The following is a 22634-nucleotide window of genomic DNA, read 5'->3' as shown; positions in this document are numbered from 1 at the left end:
ATCCCAATTTGCACGTGGCTCAGGTAATAATCCATAAATTATTACATTTGAGGTTCTGTTTCTGAATTTGGTGCATAGCTTCTCATACTCACTCTGCAGAGCCTCCTTCCTTATCCTGCCTATGTTTTTGGTACCTACATGGACCATGACCACTGGATCCTTCCTGTCACACTGCAAGTTCCTCTCCAGCCCTGAGCAAATGTCCTGAACCCTGGCACCAGGCAGGCAACATAGCTGCCTGGACTCTCACTCCTGGTTACAGAGAGCAGTGTCAATCTCCCTCACTATACTGTCCCCTATTACCACTATGCTCCTTTTTGCTTCCGCACTTGAATGGCTTCCCATACCCTGCTCATTCACCCTGCAGCCCCCACTCTCATCCAAACAAGCTGAAAGTACCTCAAACCTTTTGGACAATTGCAGAGGCTGACACTCCAGCACTCCTGCCCTCTGGGTCCCGTCAGCTGCCTCAGCTACAGTCACATCCTGCTGTCCCTGACCACCTTACAAATCATAAGATCCTATCCTAATGGGTGTGACCGCCTTCTGGTACAAAGTATACAGGTAACTTTCCCCCTTCCTGCTGTGTCGCAGTTTCTGCAGCTCAGCCTTCAGCTCAATGACTCTGAGCCGAATCTCCTCAAGGCACAGACACTTACTGCAGGCGTGCTTGCCCTCGATAACACTGGTATCCAGGAGCTCCCACATGCTGCAGCCATGACACATCACCTGTGCTTTAATTAAATACTTAATTATTTTATTCAATTATTTACTTTCTTTTATATCTTTACTAATCTTATCACAAATTCCTGAACTATTTTAAACCTTAAGAATAGAATAGACCTTGACCACTTAGCAAGAACTTGTTCCTACGCAGTGAAAGAGTTAGAAACAGGGAAGGAGTAAAATACTCACCAACCTATCACTTACCTGGTTCCCTGTGATGTCACCCTTGATTTTCTCCGAATCTGGTCAGTCCACAGATTGAGACCCACCAGCATCACCTACTTATTTTAACTCCCCGGCTCTCAGACCTGCCCCTTCTCGCGCTCTTTTAACTCTCCGGCTCCGCTCTCAATCTTGCCCCTTCTTGCGCTCGTTTAACTCTCTGGCTCCACTCTCAATCTTGCCCCTTCTTGCGCTTGCTTAAACTCTCCGGTTCTGTGCTCAGTCACACCCCTTATCACGCTCTTTTAATTTTCCAGCTCCACTCTCAGTCTCACCCCATCTTGCGCTCTTTTAACTCTCTGGCTCCGCTCTCAGTCACGCCCCTTTTCCTGTTCATTTAATTCTCCTCTCCACTCTGCTCTCAGCCTCGCCCCTTCTCGTGCTCTTTTAACCCTCTGGCTCTGCTCCGAGTCACCCCATCTTGCGCTCTTATATTCTCCCGCTCCGCTCTCAGTCTTATCCCTTCTCGTACTCTTTTAACTCTCTGGTTCCAATTTTGGGCTTGCCCCTTCTCTTGCCCTTATGTTCTCCGGCTCCGCCCTCAATCTTGCCCCTTCTCGTGCTCTTTTAACTCTCCATCTCTGCTCTCAGTCTTGCTACTTCGCTTGCTCTTTTAACTCTCCGGCTCCGCTCTCAGTCTCGCCTCTTCTCACACTCTTTTAACTCCCCAGTTCTACTCTGTCTCACCCTTTCTCATGCTCTTTTAACACTCTGGCTCCTCTCTCACTCTCTCCCTTTTCTCACGCTCTTTTAACTCTCCGGCTCCGTGCTCAATCTCACCCTTTCTCATGCTCTTTTAACTCTGGCTCCTCTCGCTTGAGGACAACCTCAGCTTCTCCAGTGTCTGCAGATAACGGAAATCCTGCATCCCTGTTGTAGACTCATGATCAATTTCTAATATGATTAAAAATAATAAGATTCTTAAACTTTTTTTTTGAAGCAACGTCAAATTCTTGAAGAAATACAGAGACTCGAAGAGGAGAAGAGAGATGCAAAGAAACTAAATCAGTTGGCCAAGCAGGTACGTAGTGGATATCTCCTCAGGATTCTGCTTCATGAGAGGTTGATGAGAAGGTTGATTGACTTCTTGATGAAGAATTGAGAGGGTTGATGATGGTAACGTGGTTGATGTTGTTTACGTGGACTTTAAAAAGGCATTTGATAAAGAGCCATGTAATAGATTTGTTATCAAAACAAAAACCCATGGGATTAAATGAGCAGTGGCAGCATGGATGCGAAATTGGTTGATGCAGAAAGTGGAGAGTGGTGAATGGTTGTTTTATCAGAATAGAGGGAAGTATACAACAGTGCCCCTTGGGTTGTATTGGGGCCACTGCTCATTTTGTTATATAGTAATGACCCGAACTTGGGTACATAAGGGAAAATTTCAAAGTTTGCAGATGACACAAAATGTGGTAAACAGTGAGAAGGATAGCAGTCGATGTCGGGAGAATATTGGCAGACTTCTGAAATAGGTGAACACATGGCAAATGAAATTTAATACAATTAAGCATGTGAAGTAATGTAGTTTGGAAGGAAGAATGTGGAGAGGCAACAATAACAAAAGGTAAATCTTAAAGGGGTTGCAGGAATACTGTGAGCTGGAGGTTTACATACAGAAATCTTTGAAGGTGATGGGACAAATTGACAATGGAATCCTTGGCTTTCTAAATAGAGGTATAGAATTTGAAAGCAAAGAAGTTATGCTAACTCAAATTGCTGCTTAGACCTCAGCTGGAGTATTGTCCCCAATTTTTAGGCACCACCTCTGGAATTCAGCTCTTTTGTCCATGTTTGGACCAAGGTCTGGAGCAGAGCGGTCCTGCTGGAACCCAAACTAAGCATTGATGAGTAGGTTATTGCTGAGTAAGTGCTGCTTGATAGCACTTTTGATGACATCTTCCATCACTTCGCTTATGATTGAGCCTGGGATGAGGCACTAATTGGCTGGATTGGATTTGCCCTGCTTCTTGTGGATCGGATATACAAGGGCAATTTTCCATATCATCAAGTAGATACCAGTGTTGCAGCTGTCCTGAAACAGTTTGGCTAGGAACATGGCTAGTTCTGGAATGCAAGTCTTCAGTACTACACCTGGGTTGTTATTGGGACCTGCAGTCTTTGTTATATGCAGAGCACTCAGCTGTTTCTTGATTTCATATGGAATAAATTGAATTGGCTGAAGACTGGCATCTGTGATGCTGGTGACCTCAGGAGAAGGCCGAGATGGATCATCCACTCATTACTTCTAGCTGAAGATTTTAGTCTTGTGTTTTGCATTAGGGTGTTTAGCTTTGCCATCATTGCTTCTTCCTATTGGGTGCTTTATTATCCACCACCATTCACAAGTGGGTTTGGCAGGGCTGCAGAGCTTTGATTTGATCTGTTGGTTGTGGGATTGCTTAACTCTATCTATTGAATTCTGCATTCGCTGCTTAGCATGTTTGCAATCTTTTAGCTTCACCAGGTTGGCATCTCATTTTTAGAAATGCCTGGTGCTGCTCCCAGCATGTTTTCCTACACTCGTCGTTGAATCAAAATGGTGCTATTTGGCTTAATAGCAATGGCAGATTGGGGAATTTGTGGGGCCATGAGGTTACAGAATGGTTGAATACAATCCTGTTGTTGCTGCTGATGGCGGCCCACATCGTCTCTTGGCTGTCCAGTTTTGAACTGCTAGATCTGTTCTAATCCTATATTGTTTAACATGGCGCTCATGCCACACAGCATGATGGAGAGGATCCTCAGTGTGCTGATGGGATTTCGCCTCCACAAGGACTGTGCAGTAGTCACTCCCAGATTCCTCCAGCTGCTGTGGATCTGGAATGCACTTCCTGAAAGCATGGCGGAAGCAGATTCAAAAGTTACTTTCAAGAGGGAATTGGATAAATACTTGAAAAGGACTTTGGGGAATGAGCAGGGAAGTGGTACTAATTGGATAGCCCTTTCAGAGGGCCGGCACAGCCAAGATGGGCTTGAGAAGGCCATTCAATCTAGAGTGGCAAATGTAAAACTATATAAATCTGCTCTCCCTTATTATGTTATCTAATAAGTAGGCTCTTGACTGCAAGACTTGTGACATCGCTAGTTTTCGTGGAGATCTACTCCAAGTGATAGATGTACAAAATTACAGAACAGTATTTGAGAAGATATACAAAGGGATTTTGGAAAAAGGGGAAATGGGCTAGTGTACTCAGCTCAAGTTTAAAGAGATAGCCAGGACACAGAACCAATGGATCAAATGACCACTGTGGGATGGGGAAGTGCAGTGGTGGCTAATTCTTGTCCTTGCCTGACATCCACACCTGCATGCTTCCACCCAGGTTTACTGTATCACAATTAGATTTCTTTTCCCCTCCAAGCCATAGTGACACCGAGGCTGTGTGGTGTGTGGTGTGTGGTGTGTGGGGTGTGGGGTGTGGGGTGTGGGGTGTGGTGTGTGGGGTGTGGTGTGTGGTGTGTGGGGTGTGGTGTGTGGTGTGTGGGGTGTGTGGTGTGTGGTGTGTGGGGTGTGTGGTGTGTGGTGTGTGGGGTGTGTGGTGTGTGGTGTGTGGTGTGTGGTGTGTGGTTGGTGTGTGGGGTGTGGTGTGTGGGGTGTGGTGTGTGGGGTGTGGTGTGTGGGGTGTGGTGTGTGGTGTGTGGTGGGGGGGGGTGGGGGGGGTGGGGGGTGGGGGGGGTGGGGGGTGTGGGGTGGGGGGGGTGGGGTGTGTGCGCGCATGCCTGTGTATTCTTTCACTTTTACTTTTTCTCTTTGCTTACACCCCCCAGGAGCGGCGGGAAAGTGCACAAGTGACCATTCCAGGAAATCCTTCCAGAATTCCTGCTTTAAACAGGCAGTCTCCTGACAGCTCGAATGAAAAAGTAGCGGACCAAGTTGATCACAAAAAAGGAGGGAACAACCGACATCGAACAAATTCCAACATCCGCTCAAAGTACGGGGTTTGTAGCAGAATTTAGGCAGTAGGAACATAGGTGCCAAACCGAGGTTGAGCCTAGTTGAATTAAAGCCCAAATAGTTTACCAGCCTGGTTTCACAATTTGAGGCATTCTCAATATGGTCTATTATTGATATTTAGTCAGATTTAAAGATTTGTGTGGTTTCCTTCTGCACTTGAAGGATGTCAGTATTGGAAAATGGATCATGTTTCCACTCTGAAAGCTCCTAGGGTGCCTAAGGGTAAGCACTCTCCACTTGGTCCAACAAGCTGTTTCAGCGCCAGCCTCTCTTGCAGGGCCAACTTTGATATTTCCATTTTCTCTACCCTTTCAGCTTCGGACAAAGTTTTGTGATCAGCCATGGTTCAGTTGTCACCTTTGAGTCACGAGATTATCTCTCAGATTATCTGGTCATTATCGTATTATATTTCAGCCTGTCAGATTTCAGTTTTCAAAAGTGGTATAATCAGTTCACTGGGGAGGATTTTACCATATCAGCCCAGTGGGAAACTGACCAGATTGGAATACCTGCCTGTTTACACTCAGCTCAATTGCACTTTCTATCAAAGTCAGTGGAAAGTAAATTTGGGCAGGATGTAAAATGGACATTCGGCCAATCAGTTTCTCAATGGATGTGTTTGATTAAAATTACCTCTATTGTCTCTATTTGAAAGCCTCACTGGGCCAGTCGACAAAGAAAGCTTCTTTCCTTAATTCTCCTCTCTTAAGGGAACTAATTCAAAGTGGTTCAATGGCTCAATGGGATTTGACACTTTCTGATGCTGCTTAACTGGCCAGATTTGTTGTGTAAGCCCAAATAGTGGCTATCAGAAGCCTATTGGACCCATCGTAGCCAAGCTGACTCCAACCTATGAACTTTATAGCTTTTAACTACTGTAGTAATTGAGATTATTGTGAGGTTTCAGTTGAAATTCCTTTTACAAGGAGAGTTATATCTTCCCTTTCATCCCATTTTTGCGATCTTCTGTATGCCCGTACTCTCCTCCCCACCTTCTTTTGCCATTGTTGCTAATGACTTTGTGACTGCATCAAATTGGCTTTGCATGGCTTTCTTCCTAGGAAAGTAGGAACAAGATTATACCACACAGCCCCTCAAGCCTGTTCCCTTTCAAATCTATTCTGCCATTTACAGATTATAGCCAACCTTTATCTTAATTTAGCCACCTTGATTCCATATTCTTCAGTACTCTTGTTTAACAAAAATCTATCATTTTCAGTTTTGAAATTTCCATTGATCCCCCAGCCTTTGAACCTTTTTGGGGAGAAAGTTCTAGATTTATGCTACCTTTGTATGAAGAAGTGCTTCCTGTCATCACCCCTGAATAGTCTAGTTCTAGTTTTAAGGTTATGCCTCCTCATTCTGGTCTTTCAGGTCCAAGGAAATAGTTTCTCTCTGGCTTATCAAATCCTTCAATTATCTTAAAAACCCCTTAGTCTTCCATGCTCAATGGAATACAAACCTAACCTATGCAATCTTCATAATTTCACCCTTTTAGCCCAGTATCATTCTGTATTCCCTCCAGGGCCAATATATTGTACCTGAGGTATGGTTCCGAGAACTGAATACTGTCTAACAAGAGCTTTATAAAGCAGTATATCATAACTTGCATTCATTGCATTCTCGCCCCCTTGAAAGAGAACATTCCATTAGCATTTTAATTATTCTTTGTACCTGTCCACTAGTTTTTAATGATTTCTGTATGTGAACCTAAATCTCTGCTCCTTCACAGTTCCTAGTTTCTCACTATTTTAAAAATACTGATCTATTTCTCTTGAGTTCAAAGTGGATGACCTCACACTTCCCCTTGTTGAACTCCATCCACCACAGTCTTTCCCACTCACTTAATCTATCAATGTCCCGTTGCAATTTTCTGCTCCCATCTGAAGAATTTACTGTGCCACCTAACTTGCCATCATCAGGAAACTTAGATATATGGCTCTCTAGTTCTTCATCTTGTGGCAGCCTTCTGTCTTGTAAGATGATGGTTTGTGCCATTGCCTGGTATTGCTCAGGAGCCCCACTCTGGCATGGCAATGTCTGTTGCATTTGCTGCAGAGGAAGACATTGGCTAAGAAGGTGCATGATTCACTGGCCTCTGTTTTTTCTGGGCCCTCTTCTCAACCAGCTCAGCTTCTTGTTTTTGCTCACCTCTTCAAATGCCCTTCCAAACAGTTAGCCTCCAGAGGTCACAGCCATCAGTGATTGTCTCTCAGTTGTCAGTGTCAATATCTGCCACCTTCATATATCGCTTGCAGGTGTCCTTGTAGCCAGGTGGCAGTGGCCCAGTAGCTAATTCATTGGACAGAAGATCTTTGGAAATACTGCCATCATCTATCCAAGGAACATGATTGAGCTAGCGCAGGCATCATTGGCTTAGTAATGAGTATATGCTCGTGGAATTATGATCCAGGATGTATGAGCTGTTTACCTTGTCTTGCCAAGAGGTATCTGAGACAGCGAAGGAAACGGTTCAGCCTTTTTTCCTACCTTGCATATGTTGTCCATGTCGCAGTGCTGTAGAGGAGTGCAGTGAGGATGCAGGCTTGGTAGAATTACAGTTTGGTGTTCTCAGTCAGATTGCTGTCCCACATTCTCTTACTCAGCTTGGACGTTACCGCTGCAGCTTTTGTGTTGTTGATTTCAGAATCAAGTGTCAGATTGTTGGTGATTGTGGAGCCTGGATATATGAAGCTATCAAAAACCTCCAGCGTCACATTTTCAAGGCTCTTAGGTGGTGGTATGGCAACATCCTGGACCATAATGTTTGTCTTCTTGATGCTTATGGTCAAATCAAACTTTTTACAGACATGAGAGAGTCCATCCATTTGCTGCTGCTCAGTATGGAATGTTTGTGTGGTATCGTCAGAGTAGAGCAACTCTCTGATGAGGATTTGGCGCATCCTTATCTTGGATCTCTGGCAAGCAAGGCTGAACAGCTTTCCAACAGTTCTGGTGTGCAAGTATACACCCTCTGTAGATGATTCAAAGGCATATGACAGCAGCAAAGAGAAGAATATGCTAAAGAGTGTTGGTGCCAGAACAGAACCCTGTTTGACCCAGTGCAGATCTCAAAGGGTTCCGATGTTGCCCTGTCATAGCTGACCTTACCCATCATGTTGTTATGGAAAGCAGAGATCATACTGAGCAGCTTTGGCAGACAGCCAATTTGCTCCAGCAGCTTAAATATGCCCACTCTGCTCACATGGTTCATTGCCTTGGTGAGACTGATGAAGTCAACATATAGTGGTTTCTTTTGTTCACAGCATTTCTCTTGTGGCTGTCAGACTGAGACAATCATTTCAGTTGTAGGTATTCCAATTCTGAATCCACACTGGATTCGGGTCGATGCGTTCAGCCAGGATCTGCAATCTGACCACGCCAATATGGGCAAATATTTTTCCCATGGTGCTCAGCAGGGAGATGCCGCAATAGTTGTTGCAGTTGCTGCAGCCGCCCTTGTTTTTGTACCTGGTCACAATCTTTGCATTACGCATATTTGGGGTACTGCCCCCTCTCTCCAGCAAACTCAGAAAAGTTCATGCAAATGCTGGTTTCCTGTGCTTGATGAGTTCAGGTGGTATAGCATCAGCACCTGGAGCTTTGCTCATGGCAAGTGAGTCAGTAGATTTGATAAGCTCCTCCATTGTTGGTTTGATATTCAGCCCTGCCATGATAGGCAGGCTTTCTATGGTGCCTAGAGCTTCCTCAGTGACAGTGTTCTGTCTAGAACAACTAAAGGTAGTGTATCACCCATTTCTCTAATTGTTTATTGCAGTCATTGATGACCTCCCCGGCTTTTGATGTCAATTTCTTTGCTGATGCACCTGTTTCCTTTAAGATCCTTCATATATGCCCTAGACATTCCCTGTGTCAAAAGACATCTGGATATTTGTAACCAGTGGTCATTTGTGCACAGCCTAGCAGTCTGTTGGACTTCACTTCAAGCTGCTCTTAGTGCATTCAGAGTTTTCTCATTGAGATCTCTCCTGTAGTTATTGAGGGTGGACCATTTGGCTTCAATGACAGGTTCCATTAGAGTGATGTTAGCCTTGAACCAGTCAAAATTTTTATGCTCTTACTTCCCATATGTTGAGTGTGAGATATTGTAGATGGTGTCTCAAATTATGTTCCATTTTGCTTCTACGCTCTGTGTGGGAATGTGGAAGAGTGCCTGTTCAATCGAGTTGTGGAACTGTTGATTTTTATCTGGGTTGGCAGAATGGCTAACATTGTTTTGAATGAAAAAACTTCAAGGGCTGAATTTTCCCCCTGTCAGGGGGGAAGTTGATGGGTGGCCATGTGCAGGCGCGCTTCCGATCGGGGGCGTGGCGCTATTTTATGCGGGCGGGCCAATTAATAACGGGCCAATGACATCTGCATGGAAGCCCTGTCTGCTTCCTATGTGGGCAGGGGGGAATGTCTAAAATCGAGAATGCGCTTTTTCGCGCATGCGCATGAAAGAGCGCTCTCATCTCCCTGAGGCTAAGTGCTGCCTCAGGGAGATCGCCTCTACTTTCAAAAATATTAAAAATAGAGGGAAAAAAATTCCCTGACGTGTCCCCTCATGTGACAACGTCACATGAGTTGGGACATGTTCATAATTTTCAAAAAAAAACTTTATTAAAATTTTTGAAACCCTACATGAAACCTCATCCTGCCTATAGATGAAGTTTCGTGTTTTTTCTACTTCCTGCCAGGGCTCCTGGCCTGCCCGCCAACCTTAAGGTTGGATGGACAGGTGCACTAATTGCTTTAATTGCTCCTTCAATGGCCTAATTGGCCATTGACAGGTTGGCAGATGCGCAGCTGATTTTGCTGCACCCCTATATTCCTGAAAATTTAAATGGGGCGTGGTGATGTCGGGAGTTCCGCCTGACGTCACCATGCGTCATTTTACACGTCGGCGAGTGGGCCCCATCCCTGCCCCTGCTCGCCGACAGTAAAATCCAGGCCCGAGAGTTGCATCTTCACCCTAGTGCACACCATCATAGTCAACACTGTGGTAGCTGCAAGTGTTGAGAATGCTGTTCTGATGATTGTATCTGGTGATGATCAGGTGCAGCTGGTGCCAATACCCTGGTCTTGGATGTCTCCATGACACCTTGTGACATGGTTTCTTCTGAAAGAAGGTGTTAGTTACGCAAAACTCATGGTAGCAGCAAAGCTCAAATAGTCCCCGAATCCCACCAATTTGAATACATAGCCATGATACCTAGTCTCTGCCTCTTAACCCCCAGCAATTCTCAACCCAATTCAAAAGATTTCCTCCATTTTTACCTACTTTCTTTTTCTCTGACGACCTTTTGTTTGGAACCTTATCGAATGCCTTCTGGAAGTTCATATAACTAATTTGAATAAAATCATAGACCCTCTTAACCATCACATTGGTGACCACCCAAAAAATTCACCTGGATTAGCTAGACATGTCTAATCCTTTACAAATCCATATGTGGTCTCTCTAAAAGTTAATATCTCGACAACTGACGTCTCTAGTCTAATATGCCTATATTTTCCTGGTTTATCTTTCCTGCCAGCCTTAAATAGTGGAGTGACGTTGATAGTTTTCTAATCCAAGGCGCCAGTTCCTGAACGAAGAGAGTTTCTTTGGGATATGGTATGCTTGCACAATAACCTTAATGAAATCAGGAGTTCTTAAATAAAGGAATTTGGTGCAATTTCATACGCTGGGCTGGATTTTCGCCACCGAGGTGGGTAACCTGAGTCGGGAAATTTGCCGACTTGGCAGACCTGTCTTGGTTTACAGTGCTGGTCACACACATTTTGTTCTGATGGTTGGGGGGAGTGTAGGTAGCAACTCCGGGATAAACAGCCAACAATAGTACTGTGGAACTGGGAGCAACACACCTGCTTCTCAAAAATAAAAATACCTGGAAAAACTCAGCAGGTCTGGCAGCATCTGCAGAGAGGAACACAGTTAACATTTCGAGTCCGTATGACTCTTCAACAGAACTAAGTAAAAATAGAAGGGAGGTGAAATATAAGCTGGTTTAAGGGGGGGTGGGACAAGTAGAGCTGGATAGAGGGCCAGTGATAGGTGGAGATAGCCAAAAGATATCGTAGACAAAAGGACAAAGAGGTGTTGAAGGTGGTGATATTATCTAAGGAATGTGCTAATTATGGGTAGAAAGCAGGACAAGCAAGGTACAGATAGCCCTAGTGGGGGTGGGGTGGGGTGAAGGAATCGAAAAAGGCTAAAAAGTAGAGATAAAACAATGGATGGAAATACATTTAAAAATAATGGAAATAGGTGGGAAAAGAAAAATCTATATAAATTATTGGAAAAAGAAGGGGGGGTATTGGAAAGGGGGTGGGGGATGGAGGAGAGAGTTCAAGATCTAAAATTGTTGAACTCAATATTCAGTCTGGAAGGCTGTAAAGTGCCTAGTCGGAAGATGAGGTACTGTTCCTCCAGTTTGCGTTGAGCTTCACTGGAACAATGCAGCAGGCCAAGGACGGACATGTGGGCATGAGAGCAGGGTGGAGTGTTGAAGTGGCAAACGACAGGGAGGTTTGGATTTCCAGCATCCACAGTTTTTTGCTTTTACCCCTGCTTCTCCTGTGTTGCACAGAAGGGGAAATAAAAAAAAACTCTCCCCATCATTTCTTCAGCTTTAAGTAATTGTAGAACTGGAAAATCTAGCTGGAGCTTGTACAGTGCATGCTCCACCTAGTTTATTGCCTGTTTTACTGAAGGGCCCTGAAACAGACCAAGATACATTTATGTACTTAATTTGATCCAACACTGTTTCCAGTTGTTGCCAGGTGTACCTAAAAACCGTGATAACAATTATATTTTTGTACAAATGGGATTTAATTTGGCACTCTGCAGATTGGTTGCAAGACCTTGCATCCAGAAAATGGTATGAATTGTGCCCTTTTTGGTCCCATAACATAAGCAATATTCACGCTAATTTTCTACCCCAGTGTGTCCAGATAATGCCTGCTGAATATTGTCCATAGTAAGTGCCAGGCTGCTGGATTAGGCCCAGCATTTAAATTGAGTTTGTTTATTTTGTAACTGGAGTTAACATGTATTTCTGCCCTGCCACTGAGCTGATGTGCTCTACAAACTGATTGATTAAAGGAACTATGTAGTTCTACTGGTAATAAACATTGTAATTGAAAATATTTTTCAATTTGCAGACGAGAACGGCAACTTTCTGTATGTAGCAATGAGGACAGTTCCCAGCTACACAAGCTTACACATTTCAATATGGGATCATCCGGAGGGTTCACGGTACACAGGGGAAAGCTTGTCGGTGAGGAACACTTTTAGTTAAATGTATTGTATTTGCTCAGCATCTGTTTGAACCATTTGATTGCTGAACCTTGGTTTTACTGTTGGTTGGTGTGGTGTTAAATTAGGAGGTGAGAGGAAAATTACTTGTTCATCTTCTTGTGACAGGTGAGAGCGAGCAGTTGAGCCGGGCTGTCTACAATGCTTTGGAAGAATTGACAGGAAATTTTGTGGTAATCTATGAATGGGTTCTTCAGTGGCAGAAGAAGATGGGCAGGTTTCTCACCAGTGAGGAGAAGAACAAAATTGAAAAATGTAGAAAGCAGGTATTTATGTTGGTTTGAAAAGGAAATGTCTGATTTTTGAGCCAAGTGATTTAGTTTAGCCTGAATTACATTTTTAGACTGAGGATGTCTGGTGTGGGAAATGGATAAATTCATCATGAGGCAATATTCTAGGCAATGTAGAGGAAGCTTTTCTTTGCACCTAACCATTCCTGATATTGATAATAGATACTTTCAAAATAAAATGCCCAGTTCAACTTTCTCTGCCTTTGTAAAATACTCAGTTCAACTTTCTCTGCCTTTGCAGGAAAATAATCCATATGTTAAAATATAATCTTATTTATTTGTGGCCCTCCATTATCATAGTTCACTGCGGTCAGTTCCCTTCAAGTGATGGTTAGGTGGTTAGAATCATAGAGGTCCACAGTGCAGAAAAAGGCCCTTCAGCTCATTGAGTCTGCGCCGGTCAAACAAATACCTAACTCTTCTAATCCCTTTTTCCAGCACTAGGCCCATAGCCTTGTATGCCATGGCATCACAAGTGCACATCCAAATAATTCTTAAATGTTATGAGGGTTTCTGCCTTTACCACCCTTTCAGGCAGTGAGCTCTAGATTCCCACCACCCCCCGGGTGAAAAAATTCTTCCTCGCATCCCCTCTAAACTTCCTGCCCCTTACCTTAAAACTATGGCCCCTGGTTATTGATCCCTCCGCCAAGGGGAAAAGTTCCTTCCTGTCTACCATATCTATGCCCCTCATAATTTTATACACCTCAATCATGTCCCCCCTCAATCTCCTCTGCTGCAGGGAAAATAACCCTAGTCTAGCTAATCTCTCCTCATAACTAAAACGCTCCAGCCCAGGAAACATCCTGGTAAACCTCCTCTGCACTCTCTCTAGTGCAATCACATCCTTCCTATAATGCGGGTTCCAGAACTGCACACAATACTCTAGCTGTGGCCTAACCAGCATTTTATACAGTTCCAGCATAACCTCCCTGTTCTTATATTCTATGCCTCGGCTAATAAAGGCAAGCATCCCATATACATTCTTAACCACCTTATCTACCTGTCCCGCTACCTTAAGGGACCGTAGACATGCACACCAAGATCCCTCTGATCCTTGGTACTTCCCAGGGTCCTACCATTCATTGTGTATTCCTGTGCCTTGTTTGTCCTGCCCAAGTGTATCACCTCACATTTATCCAGATTAAATTCCATTTGCCGCCCATCTGACCAGCCCGTCTATATCCTTCTGTAACCTAAGGCTATCCTTATTTACCACCCCACCAATTTTCGTGTCATCTGCGGACTTACTGATCAGCCCTCCTACATTCAAGTCTAAATCATTTATATATACCACAAACAGCAAAGAACCCAACACCAATCCCTGTGGAACCCTAATGGGCACAGACATGCAGTCACAAAAACACTCCTTAACCATCACCCTCTGCTTCCTGCCACTCAGCCAATTCTGGATCCAATTTGCCAAATTGCCTTGGATCCTATGGGTTCTTACCTTTGTTATCAGTCTCCCATGCAGGACCTTATCAAAAGCCTTCCTGAAGTCCAAGTAGACTACGTAAAATGCTTTGCCCTCATCTACACACCTGATCATTTCTTCGAAAAAACATTGCCTCCCCTTAACTAAACCATGCTGACTGTCCTTGATTAATCCCTGCATCTCCAAGTATAGATTAAATTTAACCCTCAGAATTGCTTCCAGTATTTTCCCCACCACTGAGGTTAGGTTGACTGGCCTGTAGTTCCCTGGTTTATCCCTTCCTCCCTTCTTGAATAACGGTACCACATTGGCTGTCATCCAGTCCTCTGGCACCTCTTCTGTGGCCAGAGTGGTATTGAAAATTATTGCCAGCGCCCCTGCTATCTCCTCCTTTGGTTCACTCAACATTTAGGGATACATTTCATCTGGGCCTGGAGATTTATCCACTTTTAAGACTGCCAGACCACTTAGAACCTTCTCCCTTTAGAACCATAGATCCATAGAAAAGTTACAGCACAGAATGAGGCCGTTCAGCCCATCTTGTCCATTCCAGCCCGAGGGTACCCAGGTGCCCTTTCTATGCTAATTTCTTTAATTAGCTTACCTCGACTACAGCTCCTTTCTGTAAGGACTCCATCCCATTCTCTCAGTTTCTTTGCCTCCGTCGCATCTGTTCTGATGATGCCACTTTGAAAAACAGTTTCTCTGACATGTCTTCCTTCTTCCTTAACCAAGGTTTTCCACCCACGGTGGTTGACAGGGCCTTCAATTGTGTCCAGCCCATCTCCCGTGCATCCACCCTCACACCTCCCTCTCCCTCCCAGAAACATGATAGTGTCCTCCTTGTCCTCACTTATCACCCCCAGCCTTTGTATTCAAAGGATCATCCTCCACCATTTCCACCAACTCCAGCATGATGCCACCCCCAAACACATCTTCCCTTCACCTCCCCCGGTGGCATTCCGCAAGGATCGTTCCCTCCGGGACACCCTGGTCCACTCCTCCATCACCCCCTACACCTCAATCCCCTCCCACGGCACCTTCCCATGCAACCGCAGAAGGTGCAACACCTGCCCCTTTACTTCCTTTACTCTCCTAACCGTCCAAGGACCCAAACACTCCTTTCAAGTGAAACAGTATTTCACTTGCACTGCCCTCAATTTAGTCTACTGCATTCACTGCTCCCAATGCGGTTTCCTCTACATTGGAGAGACCAAACGCAGACTGGGTGACTGCTTTGCAGAATACCTTCGGCCTGTCCGCAAGCATGACCCAGATCTCCCTGTCTCTTGCCATTTCAACATTGCACCCTGCTCTCATGCCCACATGTCCGTCCTTGGCCTGGTGCATTGTTCCAGTGAAGCTCAACGCAAACTGCAGGAACAGTACCTCATCTTCCGACTAGGCATTTTACAGCCTTCCAGACCGAATATTGAGTTCAACAATTTTAGATCTTGAACTCTCTACTCTATCCCCACCCCCTTTCCAATACCCCCCTTTTTTTTCCAATAATTTATATAGATTTTTCTTTTCCCACCTATTTCCATTATTTTTAAATGTATTTCCATCCATTGTTTTATCTCTGCCTTTTAGCCTTTTTCGATTCCTTCACTCCACTCCACCCCCACAAGGGCTATCTGTACCTTGCTTGTTATGCTTTCTACCCTTAATTAGCACATTCCTTAGATAAGATCACCACCTTCAACACCTCTTTGTCCTATTGTATATGACATCTTTTGGCTATCTCCACCTATCACTGGCCCTCTATCCAGCTCTACTTGTCCCACCCCCCCCTTCCACCCCCCCTTAAACCAGCTTATATTTCACCTCTCTTCTATTTTTACTTAGTGCTGATGAAGAATCATACGGACTTGAAACGTTAACTGTATTCCTCTCTGCAGATGCTGCCAGACCTGCTGAGTTTTTCCAGGTATTTTTATTTTTGTTTTGGATTTCCAGCATCTGCAGTTTTTTGCTTTTATCTTTAATTAGCTTGATTTCCACATCCACAACGTCCCTCTCACTTGTGAATACTGACACAAAGTGTTCATTTACAACCCTACTTACATTTCCTGGCTCTGCACACAAATTACGACTATGGTCCTTAATGGGCCCTACTCTTTCCTTAGTTATCCTCTTACTCTTAATGTACGTAAAATAACTTTGGATTTTCCTTTATTTTACATGCCAATGTTTTTTCATGCCCCCTTTTTGCAATCCTAATTTCCTCTTTAAGGTCCGCTCAACACATTCTATACTCCTCTCGGGCTTCCGCTGTTTTGAGCCCTCGGTATCTGCTATAAGCCTCCCTTTTTCTCTTTATTCGATCCTATATATCCCTTGACACCCAGGGTCCCACCCTTTATCTTTACTAGAATATCTTTACTCTCCCTATTTCCTTCTTGAATGAGCCCCACCGATCTGATGCAGATTTACCTAAAAGTAGCTGCTCCCAGTCTGCTTTGGCCAAATCATATCTGATCTTGTTAAAATCGGCCTTCCCCCAATTTAGAACCCTGATTTCTGGCCCATCCTTGTTCTTTTCCATAACAACCTTGAATCTAATGGAGTTATGATCACTATCTGCAAAATGCTCCCCCACTGATACCTCTACCACTTGCCTGGCTTCATTCCCTAAAATTAAGTCCAGGACTGCCCCCTCTCTTGTAGGACCTTCTACATACTGACTTAAAAAGCCCTCCTGGATGCATTTTAAGAATTCAACTCCCTTTAAATCTATCACACTATGACTAACCCAGTTAATGTTGGGGAAGTTGAAATCCCCCACTATTACTACCCTATTATTTTTACACTTCTCTGAAATTTGCCTACATATCTGCTCTTCTATTTCCCTCTGATTGTTTGGGGGCCTATAGTACACTCCCAGCAATGTGATTGCTCCTTTTTTGTTTTTCACTTGTGGCTTAATTTGAGGAGCCTTCTAAGATGTCATCCCCTCTTACTGCTGTAATTGATTCCTTGATCAATATTGCGATACCCCCTCCTATTTTACCTCCTTCCCTGTCTCGCCTGAAAACCCCATATCCTGGAATATTGAGCTGCCAATCCTGCCCCCCTCTCAACCATGTCTCTCTGACAGCAATGATATCATACTTCCATGTGTTAATTTGTGCCCTCAACTCATCTGCCTTATTCGTCAGACTCTATGCATTAAAATAAATACCATCCAACCTTGTCAAACTCCCTTGTGCCTTAACTGGCCATTAACTTCTATGCATTCCAGACTCACTTGCTCTCTCTTCTAATTTTGGCTGTGCATCTACCCCTGCTGAACCTTCTCTCAGGATCCCATCCCCCTGCCAAGTTAGTTTAAAACTACCCCCCCCCACCCCCAGCAGCACTAGCAAACCTCCCTGCAAGGATGTTGTCCCATTCCAGCTCAGGTTTAACCTGTCTGCCTTGTACAGGTCCTACCGCCCCCAGAAATGGTCCCAATGTCCCAGAAATGTAAAGCGTGGCTGCACTCCCCAGAGGAACTGACACTCTCACCATTTTCCAACACAGAAAAACGGTTCTTGAGCGAGATGCACCTTGAGGATTTCCTGACCGCCTGTCTGACATCTTTCTTCTGACTGATGGTCACCCATTTCATCTCTGTCTGCATTTCCGTAAACTATGGGGTGACCACATCTAAAAATGTGCTATCCATGAAACTCTCAGTCTCGCGGATGCACCTTAGTGCTCCAACTACTGCTCAAGCTCCAAAACTCGGAGCTCAGGTAGTTGTAGCTGGTGGCACTTCCTGCACACGTGGTCGGTCAGAGCACAAGGAGCATCTAGGACTTCCTCCATGTAGCAGGCGGTACATAACTTGGGACTGAGCAGCCCTGCCATGCCTCCTGTTGAAAAAAAAAACCCTTACTTTAAGTTAAATACAGTAAAAAAAAAGTTAAATCATTTATGTATTTCAAATAAAAACTAGAACTCTTATCTTTCCTTAGCTTAATCTATTTTAAACTGGAGAAAAACACTTACCCATTACTCACCAATCAGCTCTCACCTTTATGCTGATGTTACTTTTTGAAACTTCCCCACACTCGCGCTGATTCTGATCTCTCCACCGTTCTCTCACGCTGTCTTGTGATGTGACTCTTGTTATTTTCAACAAGAACTGACTGCAGGACACTCTTCCCAGACTGCTTCATCGCAATGCTGACTGCAGGACACTCTTCCCAGACTGCTTCACCGCGATGCTGACTGCAGGACACTCCTCCTGGACGGTTTCACCGCGATGCTGACTGGAGGACTTTCTGCCACTGGTTCCACTCTTCCTGGTTAGCATGCCTCTGGCAGCAATAAATGTGTTTGAGCAAAGGATTGCGACAGTGTTTAGGTCCATGAACAGGCAATATGGGGATTGTGGTTTTGTGCCTATGATTTCTCACTAGCTGCTTGGATGGGTTTGTGCCTGTGATTTGTACGCTTTTGATCTCAACTGAGATTTTGGAATTTGAGATTTATCCTTACTTGCCCCGAGAGCATTTAAGAGTCACCAAATAGTTTGGGACTAGCTCCATGAAGGTCAGACTAAGTTGTGGTGGCTCTTGCTTGAAAGGTCGTGAAAGAACCAGGTTGGTCGTTATGATAACCCAGGAGCTTTTGTGGTGATTGATTTCTGGTGCTACAAATTTCAAAATTTGCAATGGTAGGACTTGACTTTGTTATCTCTGGGTTACTAGTTCAGTACCATAACAACTAGGCTACTTCAACCAGCACCACCTTCCTTCTCCTGAGCGAGAGAGAGGCACTAACCCCTCCAGGAGGTGTTTTCAAGAAGGCTGCAGAGAGTGGCCCAGCTTCCTGGACTCAATGTTTTGGGAGAGAAAAGGCAATCAAAAGAATGAGATGTTAACGGGGGATGTTGTCAGTAGATATGACTAAATTTTGCTTTTAATTTTCTAGATTCAAGGTGCAGAAAGTGAGTTTAGTTCCTTGTTGAAACTGAGCCACTCTAACCTGGTGCATTACATGGCAATGTGCTGCAAGGAGCAGGAAAACTCCATCGTGATCAACCTTCTTGTTGAATATGTCAACGGCTCCAGCCTCTCAAATGCCCTGATCAAAGGGACCCCCATTGCAATTGAACGGCTCCAGCACTACACAGTGCAGCTTCTGGCAGCCTTGGACTATCTCCATAATAACTCTGTGGTTCATAAGGTCCTTAGTGCCTCAAGCGTTCTGGTAGATAGCGAAGGCAACGTGAAGTTGACGGATTACAGCATCTCGAAGCGGCTGGCTGATATTTGTAAGGAGGACGTGTTTGAACAGACCAAAGTGCGATTCAGTGAGAATGCTCTGCCTTACAAGAGTGGTAAAAAGGGAGATGTGTGGAGGCTGGGCCTCCTTTTGCTGGCTCTTAGCCAGGGCAAGGTTGTAAAGGAATACCCAATAACTGTGCCGAACAACCTGCCCAGCAACTTTCAGGATTTCCTCAGCAAGTAAGTTGTACATTGGAATACTGCTATAACGTTGTTCACAGGCTCCAAATCTTAGGCCTGTGCTATAGATGAGACCACGTTATTTCATAGCTGGTTGCTTGCACTTAGGCTCGATCCTGCCATGCCAGGGCCGATATTGAGTGCAAAGTGCCCCGCAGTTTCCAGTCCATGTGCCCTAAAATAAATGAATAAAGCATATCCTGTGTAAAATCAACCAAATTATTAAATAATTGTTTTTAGTTTTTCTTTTGTTAATGTAGTTGACTGTGTTCATAGAGGGGGAAGGCTTGTGGCTACATTTGCAGAATGAAAATTTTGGGGTCCAAGACCGACTCATGCTATAGCGAATTCTGTGATGTAGCGAGGCCTCAGTGTATATTGTCACTGTACATCACTCCCCCTACCCGGCCCCCCCAACCAATTGGTGGTATGACAGAACCCATCTCCAGTTGATGCCCACGTAATCAGGGGTTGCTGGATAGTGGACAGAGGCAGGAGCACTATATGGTTTCCACCTTCTTCAGTAGCTTGGGACTGCTGATGCCTATTGTGTTGAGCTAACTCTGCTTTGGCTGAGATCAGTTAACTCAGCACGAACCTGAACATTCTGGCCATGCCATGAGAGAACATCAGCTAGTTTATAACAATAGTTGGGATGTCTTGAGTTTGTTTCCACGCTAACTCGCTCCCACTTAATCCTTTGATAGAAATCTTTTCTTTGATTTTGTGTGAATGAACCAGCAACAACAGTGAGTGAACTGCAGGTCCTTGATAAGTGATATTCACAGTAGAGGATAAGTAATTGAGGTGGTGGTGTTGTTGTGGATTTAAAATCGATAAATATTCTACAACTTATTACCAATAATATGAATGAGAGAAGGAACTTGCATTTATATAATGCCTTTCACATCCTCAGGATGTCTCATGGTTAGCCCACTCATTCTCTCTCTTTGGCACTCTCTGTTCCATCACATTTGGGAAACAGTTGACCTCTCCTTTGCCACAAGTGTGACTGAGATTGGTACCTTAGTAGAGGGGGAATCCTGATACTGATCCATTCTCCCATGTTACATGACTATCTACCAAAATTCTAGCATGTTAAACTGGGTGCTACATCTGCATCTATCTGATGCGTCAAAAAAGGGAAGTAAAGCAACATGTAAAATAGTGTATTTAATGTGTGAAATGCATGTCTCTTGCATTCTCAATTCATAATCTCAAATTGCCTTGTGTCTGCAGCTCAGAATGCTTTTACTGTACAGTCTTTCAGTTTGGACGGACAGATTGCCTAATTCTATTACTAGGGTTTCACAACTTGGGCAAATATATGAAAGATTTTACACATTCACCAGTACTTTACTGAGATCTTAGTAGCAACTTAGAAATTTGAGCATGTTCCAATCAATCCCCTTAAAAACTTTGAGTATCTTGCATGGCATCCCAGACAAAAAGACAAACAAACCTGCTCCATTACCCTTGCTTAAAGCTTTTTTCAGGATGTATATGCCCCATGACCTCTTCTCAGCCCTTGAATTTTGCCCATGATTCACCATAGTGAGTCTCTATCTCCTTGCCAAAACTGGAAATCCCTGTGGATAGAATTAATAGTGCATTCCTGTATCCTCACAATCATGGTACAAATGAATGGGTACACAAACCAGCAACACTGTTTCATTGGCTCTGCAATGTAAAAAGTAGCCCCTCACCAAAGGGTGCTGAGAATGCTGTATTTGAAAACTGCCTTTGAACCCGTAATCACAATGCATTGTCCTCAACCAAATATTCTGTGTATTCAGGCTGTGTGTTTCACTGGACAAATAATTCAAACATTTAGAAAGCAGAATGTTTCTTTCCTTAACTCCATCCCCCTCCTCGCCCCCTGTTACTCTTTTGAAGGCAGTGATTTAGTTCAAAGCATAACTTTTAATTGACTAAATCAATGAAGCTTTGGGCAGTTGGTGGTCATGAAGTAGCTCGCAAGGCATGTTTTGTCAGATGATGTTTCTCACGTCGAAATCTGTTGTAGGTGTGTGTGTTTAGAGGACAAGGCACGCTGGAGCCCCCAGCAGCTACTTGAGCATTCCTTTGTGAAGCCCCCATTGGTTCCTGCTCCCTCGCCCTGCAATGAAGACAGTCCAGAAGGTAAATGGTCTATCACCATTGCGCATCACATAAACATTCTTCCTTCACCCCAGCTACACAGTGGCAAGTGTCAGAAAAGTCATGAGCCAGGAAAGGCATTCAGCCCTTCCAAGTTCCGTGATCTGGTACTTCAGCTCTGCTATAAAGGCATTTAGTTGTTATGATTAACCCTAAATTTATTGGTCACCTTGTTTAGTCAATTATCCTAACATTTTAGAAGTATTGCTGTTATCTAATCTAGTTTTTTAAAAATAATTTTCCCTTATAACCTCTGCTCCTATTTTCCTAGAAATCAACTAGGTTTTCCTTAACTGTGGCACTTGTTATTTTTCTTAATCCCTTCTTCCTGACTGTAGAACATAAGCCTAAGTAAAACCCAATTCATTGCTTTTCTTTTAATGGATTTATACCTTCTTTACTAATGAGTAATCTATCTGAATTGTGTGTTTTACTTTTGCTTTGAGGCACTCAGTGATTCATTCTTAATTTCCAGTGTTGGCAGTTTATGCCACACCTTTACTGGGATTTCAGAGGTTCAGATTTTACCCTTTATATTTCATTTCATAAAAGAATATTGTCTGTGTAGCTCCAATACAAGGAACGACCTGTGTTTTTTCGTTTGGGCATGGTTGGTAAATTGGAGACATTCCCCAAATAGTGTTGCCTCTATTTTTGCTTTAGCATGGTTACTGAACATGCTCAATCTTTTTTTAAAAGCAAACTGCCACTTCGTTGCCTTGCTCACTGACCTTGCTACCCTCCCTCGCTCCCGCCCTCTTGTAACCCTTCTGCTGGGCGCTTGCTCACAGAAAAGGTTCAGGAGAAGGAGCGGCAAGCAAAATAGCAAATGGGAGGGTCTGAGTGGGAGGCAGCGAGTGCAAGGATTGCAGGGAGGTGGTGAGTGGGAGGCCAATGAGTTGGGAGAACGTTTTTAAAGAGTTAGTAAGTTATAATAAGAGTTAGTAAAATGAATTTTGGGGCAGTTAGGTTCAAGGCAGCCAATAGGTTTTTAATGTAAAAATTACAAGTCAGGAATTTAACTCACCCTAATTACATGTTTTATAATGGAAAAGTGATTTTC

General features: G+C 44.0%; 1 protein-coding gene across 7 annotated transcripts in view; it reads left to right on the top strand.

Annotated features, from left to right (window-relative positions):
- The window catches only part of eif2ak4 (eukaryotic translation initiation factor 2 alpha kinase 4), a 160777-nt gene that overhangs the window by 45341 nt on the left and 92802 nt on the right, over window positions 1-22634 (top strand). For 6 of the 7 annotated variants that reach the window (XM_041213972.1, XM_041213966.1, XM_041213967.1 and 3 more), the window contains 6 exons: window positions 1889-1969; window positions 4717-4880; window positions 12071-12186; window positions 12333-12490; window positions 18876-19411; window positions 21438-21553. In XM_041213972.1, coding sequence (XP_041069906.1) covers window positions 1889-1969; window positions 4717-4880; window positions 12071-12186; window positions 12333-12490; window positions 18876-19411; window positions 21438-21553 — 1171 coding nt within the window. Of the gene's footprint in view, window positions 1-1888; window positions 1970-4716; window positions 4881-12070; window positions 12187-12332; window positions 12491-18875; window positions 19412-21437; window positions 21554-22634 lie in introns of those variants that run through there. The other variant, XM_041213973.1, reaches the window with a different exon arrangement.

This window comes from Carcharodon carcharias, chromosome 20 (genome assembly GCF_017639515.1).
Source record: "Carcharodon carcharias isolate sCarCar2 chromosome 20, sCarCar2.pri, whole genome shotgun sequence".
In the NCBI taxonomy this organism is placed as follows: Eukaryota; Metazoa; Chordata; class Chondrichthyes; order Lamniformes; family Lamnidae; genus Carcharodon; species Carcharodon carcharias.
The sequence above is the reverse complement of the archived record's forward strand: the minus strand, read 5'-3'. Positions and strand labels throughout refer to the sequence as shown.